Raw genomic sequence first — 12,500 nt, forward strand, 5'->3', positions numbered from 1 at the left:
ATATATATATATATATTAGCTAGTATATAAAAAAAGATCAAACAACGACCGCATATATCGTAATTTTTAAAATGTTATTATTTATCACATTTTCGCTGAATATCTTCCCAGCATACTTGCTATGAAATATTCATATCGTTTGTGCAATTATACAGAACAAAGCTCATATTTCACATTAAGCAGCTTTCATGGAAAATATTACAGAATGTATATTTCCACTAAATGTTACAGAAAACGTAACAACATCCGTGCATATGAAAGAATATATCTATATAATTGTAGAGTCTATTACTTGCGTATATGTATAATATCGATTTGTGAAAAAAGCAATATATTTTTCTGAATAGTAAAAGAATTCCACTATAAACTATTAAAAAAAGGAACAAAAGTTACAAATTCTTCTATGCACGTTACTTGTGCCAAAATAAAAAAAAAATGAATTTTTGCTCTGAACAAATATCTATAAATTATAAAACATGTTGAGGCACAAATAAAAAAAATTACGTACAATCGCGAGATCAACTCGCCACATATATATTATTACTTGCTCAAATAATTTGACAATGACCGCTAATTTTCCGTAATGCGATTATCGGACGAAAAATCTTGCGCAATCCGTAACTTACATTAGAATACGTCTTTTATATATAATAATTCTAGATTTTTTTATTATACACATCTGATGAGTAAAGTTATACACATATCAAATGACAATTTGAATTTATATGCAGTTGCAAAAGGTTGTATATACAATAGAGAAGAATAAAATGGCACGCAGTATGTATATTTTCTATTAATGAAAGAGATTTGATTTGAGCTGTAAAAGCTACGTGCCGTATTCTTGTTCGAAAGTAACTACGATGTATATTCTATTAATGAATAAAAAAATATTTCCTTCTTATAAAGTATGTCTGCATATATTTCAAAGTTTTCGTATTAATTAATTAGTTTTCGTAGCTTTGGTATGCAATTTTTATGTAATTTAATACAGTAGACAAAATATATATACAATGATCGTTAATTACATATTTTGTACAATTCTTCGTTCGTCGCGTAATATTCAGTCCTCGTCGAACTGGAGGTCCAGCTCCAGATCAAGGGCACTGACTTCTTGGAGAGTGTTTATGAATGTGTACCGCGAAAAGATCATGTACAATTTTCGAAACCAGACGTACTGAGACTTGTGTGCAGCCATGGCACTCTGCAAGGAAAAGAAAACGTTAAGAAAAAAATTGGTGTTAAAGGTAAAAATTGGTGATTAATTATAATTAAACAGAATGTTCTGATTTACTTTGATTGTTTGCTTTTGTTCATATGTTACTAGATACCAATATGAGGCTGAAAGTAGACTGACGGGCAAATCTAAGAGTTGAATGTACTTTCTGATTATATTAACAGACTCTAACACATACAGCTTGCAATCTGCAACATGATCAGATTTATATTATATAAGCCTGCTATATTTGTATATGTTAATTGTATGAACGATACTGACAAGCAGGTACTTTTTTCTCTATGCATAATGCGGCGATCGCAAAATACAAGGAGATATGATTCTTATGCCGGCTCACTCCATATTTATCGAATGTCACGACGGCATTGATTTTATATATTTCTATGTATTGCAAGATGCTCTCTGCAACTGTATCTGTTGGCCACTGTACGCCTTGATCATCTGGCAGCTCGCCACTCCTGCACATTCATTTATCCAACTATTATACAGATAATTATTTTATTTTATCATTATTGCACATTTAACACTTGAATGAAATGGTCCAGTTTTTACACTTTACAAAAATTAGACAAGCACGTAGTGTTAAATGTATCGTTAGAATTAAGTGATTCTCTCTATGATAATTTTTAAAACAAAAATATAAGCCGGTCTTACTTGAATGAAATTTATTAAAGTAAAGCTAATTTAAGAACTCAACTCTGTGTGTGTGTTTGTGTATGTGTTTGTGTTTGTGTGTGTATGTATGAAATTTTTAGAATATTTCATACTAAGTTTGGTTCTTGGACAAAATTATTAAAAAATATTTTTATTATAATGATAGAATAATTGTGACAAATGTTTTATTTATGATATTTGAGATTTGTTATATTCTGCCATAGTAACAGTTAAATTGGAATACATATATGGTCCAGTTTCACCCATGTAAGATTAACTTTAATTTGGATTGAATTTACTCTTTATCTTTCTTAGAATTAGAAAAAGATACGAAGTGGAACTGAGCCTGAGTGTTTGCAAGCGACATTTCCTAAGACACACTTACATAATAATTGTTACATTGGCTTCTGGAATTCCCAACACCTTAGTACATTCCCACAGCTCGTCTATCCTCCTTCTGTCCCCACCTGCAAGCATACTAGTAAACATCAATAGACACAGCGTTTGCTTGATGTCTAGCCTGGTTTATTCCTGTCAGTTAATCCAGATCGTTGCTCACGATTCTGGATAACAGAGGCCCACCAGTGACATGTACCCATGGATAAGCATAGCAGGTAGATCTCGCTGGTTTTGGAGCGGGTTAGCCAGTAGATCAATGGTCCGAAGAACATCACCTCGTCGTCTGGATGAGCAGTGACCAGAAGAAGTCTGCTAGGTGGACCTGGTAATTGCCAGGCAGTATGATCCACCTGCTTCAGGATTGTATAAAGAAAGACATAGACACAAAGATATGCCAGCAGAGCGATCAACAGCTGCCATGAGATCTCGCGGATGTAATAACACCACCAGCAGACCGCCTCGTTGAGCTGTAGGCTGAAATACAGCCGCACGTACTCCAGGTCGGCCATCATCTCAGGGATGATATCCACGTGCACAACACGCGTAACGTTTGCGGGCTATCGCGATGTCATAATGCGAATTATCACGAGCGAGAACGTAACGTTCTCGTCACGTCAATCGTCACTGCGGTGCGGAGCAATCAGAATATAGTTGAATTTGAGGTTAGATCGCGCCAGTCAAGCGGTCTGAGCAGTCGCCGTTTTTGGTATTTTACGGACGACACGAGGAGTAAGAAGGAATTAGGAGGAATTTAGAGAGATATTTAAGAGGAGGGATAGACAAATAGAATCAAAATGGAATGATAGATACAAGATACAAGAAAGCAACATGTTAACATGTTTCTAACATGTTAACTCGAGATAACTATGAGATAATTATTTTTATATACATATAATACATATAATTGTCAATCTCGTTAATTATAAACGCGAATTAGTAATTTTTAATTTATATTGTACAACTTAGCGCATCGGAGGCGGGGGAAGGGGAGGGAATAAGTGATTTTTTTTTTAATTAGTTAATTACAATTAACATTAACGTCATACTGATTGACAATTGACATAAACGTTATAATTAGGATTAAATTAATATTAATTGATTTGCTTAATGATTCTCTCTCTCAAACGGTGCGCAAATATTAGAGTAAATTTAATAGAAAATTAATATAAAATAAAAGTTTCGAAAAATCAATAGCAAACAATCGATAGCAATATATCGAACTTCGAGTGCGCGCGCGCGAGCTTCGACTTCTCGAAATCTCCCAAAGCTATATTCAGCTGTCAGCACTCAGTATAGTCAGCTTTATTTGCAATCTGTTTTGTAACTGTATTTCTAATTTCTATTCCAATTTTTCCTTCGACATTCAAATAATTATTTTGAAGAGTTTTTAAATACTTAGATAAGAATAGGAATACAGAAAAGATTTTATAGACATTATTGGCAGATATCTATGCTGAATATTCTTTCAGTACTGAACGCTACGAAGTGTCTGCCACAGGTTATGTCATTGCGCGAAAGGTAGTCGGAAAATCAAAAATTCCAGGATGAAGAATGATCAAGAAGAAATAGACTTGTATCGAGACACGTATGTAAGATATTTAGGTAATGACAAGAGATCGTCGAATGCTGTTATTAAAGTTTTCTGTCATCTTTTCTTTATTTTATATTTCGCAATTTTGCCAAACAATGCCAAATTATTATTTTGAAAGAAGTTGGTAAAGTCAGATGGTATATCGGCATTAAAAAAAATTTATATATATATATACTAACAAGATTTTTTTTCTAGGTTATGCAAATGAAGTTGGAGAAGCATTTAGAAGTCTCGTGCCTAAGTCCATTGTATGGTCCAGTTATGCATTATCGAGTGGATATGTTCTCGCAGATACGATACACAAGGGTGCAAAAGTTTACCAAGTACTGCAAGAAATTTTTAATTTAATGGAACAGAAATAATTATTGGCCACTTAATGACTTTGATTGTTATAGGAGGATGCTACTCCACAAAAAATCAAAAACGTTCTATTATCCACGTCAGACACTTTGCTATGGCAGGCATTCGCGTCGGTGATAGTTCCCGGTTTCACCATAAATAGGATTTGCGCGGCAGTTCAGTTTGCACAAAGAAAAAGTACAAAAGTAGCTTGGAAGAAGCCTTGGATCTCTACGCTTATTGGTTTGATATCTATTCCTTTTATAATACATCCTATCGATCATGCTGTAGAAGAAGCAATGGATGTTACTTATAGGAAATGGACAGGATACCATCCAAAAGGGCCTCTATGTGGTATAAAACATGAATAACAATATGTATAGTTAATTGATTATAGTAATCTAAGAGAGGTCATGCTTACAAGCAAGCTATATTAGTAATTAATAATTACAGAATTTATTCCATTTTTACGCAAAATAATTAAAAGACTTTATATTAATAACTCGTGAAAGAAAAATAATCATATTTTTTACGATCTTTATTGTCTAAGGATAACAATGATTAAATTGGTGCCTGAAAGTTTTTTTAAAGTCACATCAAAGTATAAATTAAAATTCTTTGTAATATACGAGATAAGGAATACTTATAAGATATTAAATTTAAAAGAAGTTAAGCTAAACTTGATATCTATTGAAACATCTCAGAGAAACATTTATATGACCTCTCTTGGTTTAGAAACAGTATAGTATTACTGCCAAATATATTCTGAGATAGTACAACACAGTGCACTTAGAATATTTTAGTGTTATATAATTGCAATAATATTAAATATTTTTGTTATAATGTACATATTATACAGCTACATATTATATAGTTACTATATTATACAGCTGTATGTGCATTAAGATTTTTAGCTGGCTTTTATGCCACAATTGTTAAGCTATTGAATAAAGTTACTGATTTAACATTCCTTATATTATCTCGTAATCGTCGTATACCTAAACCTATACGATTACTTTCGCTTTAATGCATTATTAGTATTTTTATAATATATTGATTATTTTCTTTATTTTTCTTTCGTATTGTATCAAATATTGTACAAATGGAAAATTCAAAATAATCATTCGCTAAAAATAATTTGCAAAAGAAGCAACGTGTCGACACGAAAGAAATTTATCGTTATAATATAAGAGGAATATTTAGTCAAGGTTCCGCGAAGTGAAGAAACAGTTTCGCAAGTTATGCATGGCGAAAGGTTCTACGCGGCTTCCACGGCGGTTAATAATGGCGCGATGTAGGGTAACACCCGTTTCATGAAAATGTATCATGCAAAAAATAATACCACATCGTAGCGGCGTCATAATTATACGCAAGCAGCGCCGATTACGAGATTATTATCTGCTCGTACCACACAATTTCCCTCGCTATCGCGGTTAAATCTGAGGTCCGCGCTCACGATAAATGCGATTGTAATCGATATACATTTTTTAACAGCGATTAGAGCGAGTTCCGTATTAAGACATCAATGGCACCGACTAAGTGTTTTCCCTAGAATAATTTACGATTATAGATAACGTCATGAATTTTCCGCAAAGAATAAATGACGCAAGATACATTGACACGTATCCATTCTGCGAAATTGAATTTCTAACACGCAGAATCGACAGAGAATTGGAACTAAGATCCTTTAGATTCTTTTATATCTTCCGTTATATCTCATGTCAGCGATATTTTAGCAATGTTTTAAGATCATTTTTTAATTTTTTTTTGTAGGACAGTTTCAAATGTACGCAATTCTTCGGAGTTCTTTCATATCCTTGTTTTTCCGAAAAAGATCAACGACGATCTTTTTAAAAAAAGAATACGTCGAATTAAATAATTCATCATTATGGAAATTAAAACTAGTGAATCTTTCGTAAAATTATGTAATGTTTTGATGACGCGTCATTCTTGAAACATATGTCGTTTTTGCTATATTATTTTATAATATTGTTTAAGTAATTGTTTAAGTATAATTCTATTTATATAAATAATTAACGTACTTGGTTTTTGTTTTACAAATAGTTGATATAATAAATAACGAAAAAATTACAATAAAATTGGCGAAATATTCAATATGCAAAATATTTGAATCGAACCAATAAAGCGTAAACAATTAAATATTGAACAATATTAAGTGAAAATGGACCGAGAGATTTAAACCAAATGAGTGAAGAAAGCCATTTTCGGTCAAAGCGGATTTTTTAGTGCTTAATAGTATTGTGTGAATTTTTACAATTGTCAATTTTAACAAATTACGCGCCGATCATTTGTCGATCTTAACCCTAGTTGTACGCACTCTTTTTTTCTACCCTTGATATACACACTCGGATCCCTGAGACTCCATCCACATTTCTAACTTCCGTAAAAATAGACATATTTCAATTATTTTTTTTTAATCAATAGAGAATTGATTAAGGAATAAATTCATAATGTGTAAAAGTCAATAGATTTAAGGGGCTTCGAGATATATAAGTCTATAGGTTCAAAGAAAAAAAAGAAAAATTCAGAAATACGAAAAAAATCTCGATTTAGCAAATTGCATTGAAGTTTCTGAGACTCCAGTATGTATAGCTAGAATTAAAACAGTTTTAGGCTGACATTACATTTATTATACGACAAATGTAATATCAGCCTAAAACTGTTTTAACTCTTAACTGAAAAAAAAGCTGGAGTACATAATATAATATAAATTAAATTTGACAAGCAATTTAATATTATTGATGCTAATAACTTGTCAATTTGTTTTATATATACAAACTTTATTTATTTATTTATTTATTTATTAACATCAATAATATTAAATTGCTTTTCAATTTAATGTGTAATATTGCGTACTCCAGCTTCAATGTAAAACTGTGTTTTTGAACCGATAAATAATCAGTTTGTTTGAACTGGAGAAATTTTGTAAAAATTTACATAATATACATATTATTAGGGACTAAGATCCGCTTTGACCGAATATGGATCTTTTCATAGCTCATTTAATTAAATATTATCTTAAATATCGAAACAATTAAATATCATTTAAAACATCAATAAAACAATTAAATATTGATAAAATAGTAATATACCTTCTCTATTCTTTTCATTTCTCATTGCGAATGAATAATTTACGATAATATCAGCTTCGGTGAATATCCTCGATGCATCGATATAACGAATCGATGATGAAATTTCGTTGTAACAACGAGGGATAAAATCACCAATCGTAACAAATATAATAGAGAATGATCGTATTTCGCGTTTGCTGGTACCTGTCACGATTACAGTTCGAAGAACAATACATGCCAATGATACACTGTCCGCTCACTCGAGTATCGGCGTTTAAACTGATTTCGAAATATCAGGTCTTTTCTATTAGATACGTGTGATATCGCTGCGCGTGTCGCATTATTATGATTCCTACGAATTTAAGATTGACGTGTACGCAACGGCTAAGCGTTTGTTTTCGCCCGCGCGAAAAATTGTTACAGTGTATAACGTCGTGCGTAACTGCCCACGCAAGATCACCGCGCTACCACTCGAACGCGAACTGACGCGAATCTTTGAGCAGGTCGGCAACGGCGCGTGTCGCTCTGCGTGTCGCATTATTTTTCTGATTACAAACTGCGGACGCTATAAACGTGAAACGTGATCGTTTTCCATTACATCCGATACATGATTAGAGATCGTCGGTTAGATGATCGCTGTCGACTCGTCGTATCAGAATTCTTTTCGCGAAGCAGGTATTACCGCGCAATTTTATCCACTTGGAACGAGAATCGAAAGGATGAAGGGAATGGGAGACTCTCGGATTGAATGGAGAGTCGTGCATTACCGTCTCATCGCAACATTTAATTGCTTTTTTAACGCTTCGACTCGGATATAGCTCGGAGCTCGAACGTTCCGCTCGAAAGTTGTTTTGGTCGTAATTTCTTTTTTATTATTTCCGAAAGCGTGGAATAATACACGAATTGGAATGAAGAGTAACGAGAAGCTATACGGTGTATTGCGATTTATCAATAATACTCTTATCTCACTGTTTTGCGTGTTAAAGATACACGATATTGAATATCGATCGTATATTTTTCGAATTGACCGGCTTGTCTCAATTAGATATATCAAATTGATCGCGCCGTGTTGTGTTGTGTGATAGTAGAGTGAATTGCTGACGTCGCTCTTGAATTTTTCAATCAGATAAATGCCGTTAGTGAAGGGATCAATTCCAAGATCGGACGATGTCGCGACGCGTTGCATCCAAAAATTCAATACGATTAGCTCCGCATGCGTTGACTACAAAATCTAATTTATTCTTTTTATTCTTTCGAATTTTACTCTAAAGTGAAAATTCTGCCAAAATTCTTAAAAAAGAAAATTTTCAATCTTTATGAGTGAAATTTCACTCTTTAGAGTGAGATTTAAAGAGTACATTTGTCGACAAATTTTTCAAGCGTGTTATTGGCTGCGATCGCAAGTCATATATTTATTGCAACCATGATAATCGCCCTGAAACGCAAGCCTGTAACATCTATTTTTCAAAGAAATTTGCAGCGACGTTTAGCAACGAAGATACCGTTGCAATAGATGGAGGCTATTTTCTTTTTAGAAAACACAGTTGACGCAAACACGTCTATTTTTCTTGACATTCAATGAGTAACAAAAATAGAACGATACTCGTGTCGATTGTGTCTCCTAAAAAAAAAAGCAGTCGGTATAAAGTTAGCCGTGCGAGTTTCGAATTCTCTACTGCGATCTTTAAATTCGCATCAATTTAGAGGATATGTCGCGAGTGAATCACATCCGTGTTTTTTTTTTGTATATACTCTCCCGTTGTGATGTAATATGTAACGTTTTCTATTAACGCTCCGCGAGTATCAGTCATCATTTTAATCGCATTTTCACGAGTGTTCAGTGTCTACGATCTCCATGAAGGAACGACAACGGAAGGACGTGAGAGGAGGAGGAATATCTCGAAAAGGTCGATCAGACGACAACAAAGCAGTGGCAAATGGTGAATGATTCGTAATTTGATTTATTATTCATTACTGTTAATTAATCGCTCCATTTATCTTTGTGGTATGTCGAGTGAAAATTTTTGAATAAAAACGACACGAGCACGGGTTTCACATGCGATTGATTATAGAGAAATTTGTGTTAAACGATTATTTCTTCATAGTTTAAACCATGTGAGTTTATTAGCGCATTTCGGAGATAAGAAATTAAAAAATTATATGATTATATGTTAAAATGCTTTTATTTGGAGGGAAAAAAAAGTTTTCTAGCTGTAAAATTTATTTTTTTATTTAAATTTTATTTAATTTTCTTTATTTAAATTTAAGGAATTTTATTTATTACTTTGACAAGATTTATTAATAATGTTTGATAATTGAAGAGACAATAGAAATAAGTATGTGATATATTATACATACATAATTCTCGTTATAGAATTTATTTGGATGCTTATTTTTTATTTTAATAGAGAAATTAATATCGATGTTCTTTCTCATAAGAAAAGTAAAATGTTAGAATCAACTTGCGATCACACGAATTAAAAATCCGCTAACTGCCAATAAATTTTTCGTAATTCTTGCATGTAATATTCTTGAAACATTTATTATTCTTGTTATATCAGCTGAATACTTCAGTTATATTGTTAAATTTGTTTCAAATTTATTATAAAAAATTAGATTCTTTAAAAAGTCGTTAATTTATTTTACGACTTTTGAAATATTTATCTTGTTACATTATTGGGATGAACTCAAGTTAAATTTATTTTAAATTAACTTCACAAGACGTTACTCTTTAAGAACAATATTAAATTTATTTAAAAATTTTTTAATTTTATATAATTTTAAAATTATTAATTTTAACTCTTAGTATCTACGATTGTGTCATTCGTGTCATGCACATTTTTTTCCTGTGAAATATTAAGAATACTCGGCTAAATAATAATCTCTATCCGTTCTATTTATTCTTATTACACAACTTTACAAATATTTATTATAATTATTTAAAGATGTTAAAATATATAATAAAAATCACTTAATTTAATTTTTGTATATCTATAAAAGTGATGAAAATTTTCGACATGAACGACCCATCATGTGTAGTAAAGAATTGTAAAATCATCGTCTCTATTAAAAAGGTTAATTTTATTTAATTTTAAAATTATTTAAAAACAGTTTTGCTGTAATCGCTTTGCGTGTAATTTCATAATTGTTTCTCTATTATTTCTTCGATGCATTTCTTCATATATGCATATATATATATATTTTTTTTTGTCGATATTTGTAAAGAAATTTCTCTATTCTTCGAATACTCGTACATTTCCATTTTCGAATACGGAACTATCTTAAGACTTAATACAGCACGATTTTTAAGCGCATACGATCGAGCTACTTGCTGGGCTTCTAATGACACGTCGCGTGTTCGATAATTAATAATTAACTTCGCCTCTCCCCTCTCTATCCTTCTTCTCTCCCTTCCATTTGCGTCCTCCTCCCTCTCGCTCGCGCGGAATTACGCGGGCGCTTGAAGAATTTCAATGGCTATCGACGATAACGCACACCATGCCGGCTCGTAATCATATAATTCTAACTATGCGATTACGGGCGCCGCATGGCCGTAAATGAGGCGGCCAGCTCCGGCCAGTAAAGTTTTAGCCGCACTAATAACGCAGCCCTTACCATAAATACCCTCCAGGCGCGCAATTGCAATGAAGTCGTTCGTTCGTACGCTCGCAAACACGGTCGGGCCGTAAATATTGTCTCGAATGGACAGAAGCCCATGATAATCCCTGCAATAAATAGTCGCTTACAGCCGCGTCTTAGAGCGCGGCCACGAATGGTCGAAAACGCACCTTCACCGTTTTCTTTTTCTCTCCATTGTTCTACCCGTTTTCTTCCTATTAGATTGCAATTATCATTTGTTCATTGCGATATCCGTTTATTTGATACGACGCGCGAATTGCAACGAAGTTTTATCTCCAATCGCGGCACAGAAAAATCGCAGAAATATTTTGTTGTAAGATCGCGATTAATGGCTGCGTTCGGAATGTTAAACAATAAATGTTAAACAAGAACAGATGATGAATCCGAGGTATCCGAGCGACGTTTCCGAACGCAGCCAACGTACAGCGTTGTTGAAGTACCTACTTGCGTAATATAACGGCAGTGCTGCTGAAACGTATTTGCAAGGATAACGTGATGTACGTACATTGCTGCAAAGCCGCGGTAATGTCGCATAATGTAATATTTTCTAATGTGTTTTTTTTTATATGTTTGTTATTGCGATATTACTGCAACCTGCTCTACTATATTTCTCCCGGGAATCAGGAAGTAGTTAAACGCAATGCCGCCTTCGGTGAAGTTTTTTTTTTTAATTACGATACAATCTCCGAGTGCAACCACCCGCTGTTACCGCGAAGTTAAATCGACTGACATTAAGAAGACGGATATTAAGTTCTGAATTCCGGCAGACTCTCTTTTATCCGGGGGATGCGACACATCCATTCACGCAGATGCATTTATATATCGTTGGCCATGATCGACGTCGCCGCTAGCTTCCGGTCCGACAAAAACTGACAACGATGACGATGTTTTGGTTCCCGCCGTTACGAATTGACACCTTTAACCGGCGGGCGATTTTTCACGGGAACCCTTAATAATCTCACATTAACTTTTCGGTAGTCCGTCGCCCACGACCCTCGTAATAAGCCCTAACTGGGCGCAACAATATAATTTATAGAGCTGCTTCTTTTTACGGCTAATTATGGCGAATTACGGTCGTACGATAGAGGGCCCATATTATATATTAATATTAAACCGCCGTTGGTCCTGATTAGGAAGAAGAAATGCGTGGGCGAAGCAAAGACGATGTGCGCTTTATCTTCAATTCGCGTGAAATATTCTTCGTGATGTCGCTCTGTACCGGGTGTCTCGCGACACGTCTGCGTGTTCTGAATTTTAATTCTGTTAGAATTTTTTAAACTTTTTTTAACGATTAAATTTCCTTGCAAGATTAGGGGAGTAATAAATAAATGTATTAACAAAAAATTTATCTTTGACAAACGATTGAATCTTACGAATTGGGATTAAATCTTTATTTCGCAGCGATGGAAATAATAAATTTTAATCTGCTTAACAAACTCTCTATAGAGTTTTTGATTTTTTATTGTCAAACATTTTCGAAGTATTTAATTAAGAGACGAATACATTCAACTCGTACTTCAATCTGTGAAGCAGCGAGACTGTCACAGCAGCA

The 12,500-nt window shown here is 33.5% G+C and overlaps 2 protein-coding genes across 2 annotated transcripts; one reads left to right on the plus strand and one right to left on the minus strand.

The window, feature by feature from the left end:
• Positions 1 to 973: 973 nt before the first annotated feature.
• LOC108752662 (N-acetylglucosaminyl-phosphatidylinositol de-N-acetylase) lies at positions 974 to 3,138 on the minus strand. Its single transcript, XM_018493664.1, has 5 exons — positions 2,484 to 3,138; positions 2,274 to 2,355; positions 1,496 to 1,692; positions 1,292 to 1,422; positions 974 to 1,201 (listed from the first exon to the last, which is right to left on the minus strand). Exons 1-5 carry the CDS (start codon positions 2,797 to 2,799, stop codon positions 1,061 to 1,063), a joined length of 867 nt encoding a protein of 288 aa, XP_018349166.1. The 5' UTR covers positions 2,800 to 3,138; the 3' UTR covers positions 974 to 1,060.
• A 435-nt stretch (positions 3,139 to 3,573) lies between these two features.
• LOC108752663 (mitochondrial fission process protein 1) lies at positions 3,574 to 4,693 on the plus strand. Its single transcript, XM_018493666.1, has 3 exons — positions 3,574 to 3,889; positions 4,074 to 4,201; positions 4,274 to 4,693. Exons 1-3 carry the CDS (start codon positions 3,832 to 3,834, stop codon positions 4,586 to 4,588), a joined length of 501 nt encoding a protein of 166 aa, XP_018349168.1. The 5' UTR covers positions 3,574 to 3,831; the 3' UTR covers positions 4,589 to 4,693.
• Positions 4,694 to 12,500: the final 7,807 nt, after the last annotated feature.

The sequence above is a fragment of the Trachymyrmex septentrionalis genome, unplaced genomic scaffold, assembly GCF_001594115.1.
Source record: "Trachymyrmex septentrionalis isolate Tsep2-gDNA-1 unplaced genomic scaffold, Tsep1.0 scaffold60, whole genome shotgun sequence".
NCBI classification, from domain to species: Eukaryota; Metazoa; Arthropoda; class Insecta; order Hymenoptera; family Formicidae; genus Trachymyrmex; species Trachymyrmex septentrionalis.

Coding starts and splice junctions, on each gene's coding strand:
- LOC108752662 (XM_018493664.1), bottom strand. CDS start 2,799: ATGATGGCCGACCTGGAGTACGTGCGGCTGTATTTCAGCCTACAGCTC. Junction 2,356..2,483: donor CCTGCTATGCTTATCCATGG/GTACATGTCACT, acceptor GTATGCTTGCAG/GTGGGGACAGAAGGAGGATA. Junction 1,202..1,291: donor AACAAAAGCAAACAATCAAA/GTAAATCAGAAC, acceptor TTTTCCTTGCAG/AGTGCCATGGCTGCACACAA.
- LOC108752663 (XM_018493666.1), top strand. CDS start 3,832: ATGAAGAATGATCAAGAAGAAATAGACTTGTATCGAGACACGTATGTA. Junction 3,890..4,073: donor CACGTATGTAAGATATTTAG/GTAATGACAAGA, acceptor TTTTTTTTCTAG/GTTATGCAAATGAAGTTGGA. Junction 4,202..4,273: donor AGGGTGCAAAAGTTTACCAA/GTACTGCAAGAA, acceptor TGATTGTTATAG/GAGGATGCTACTCCACAAAA.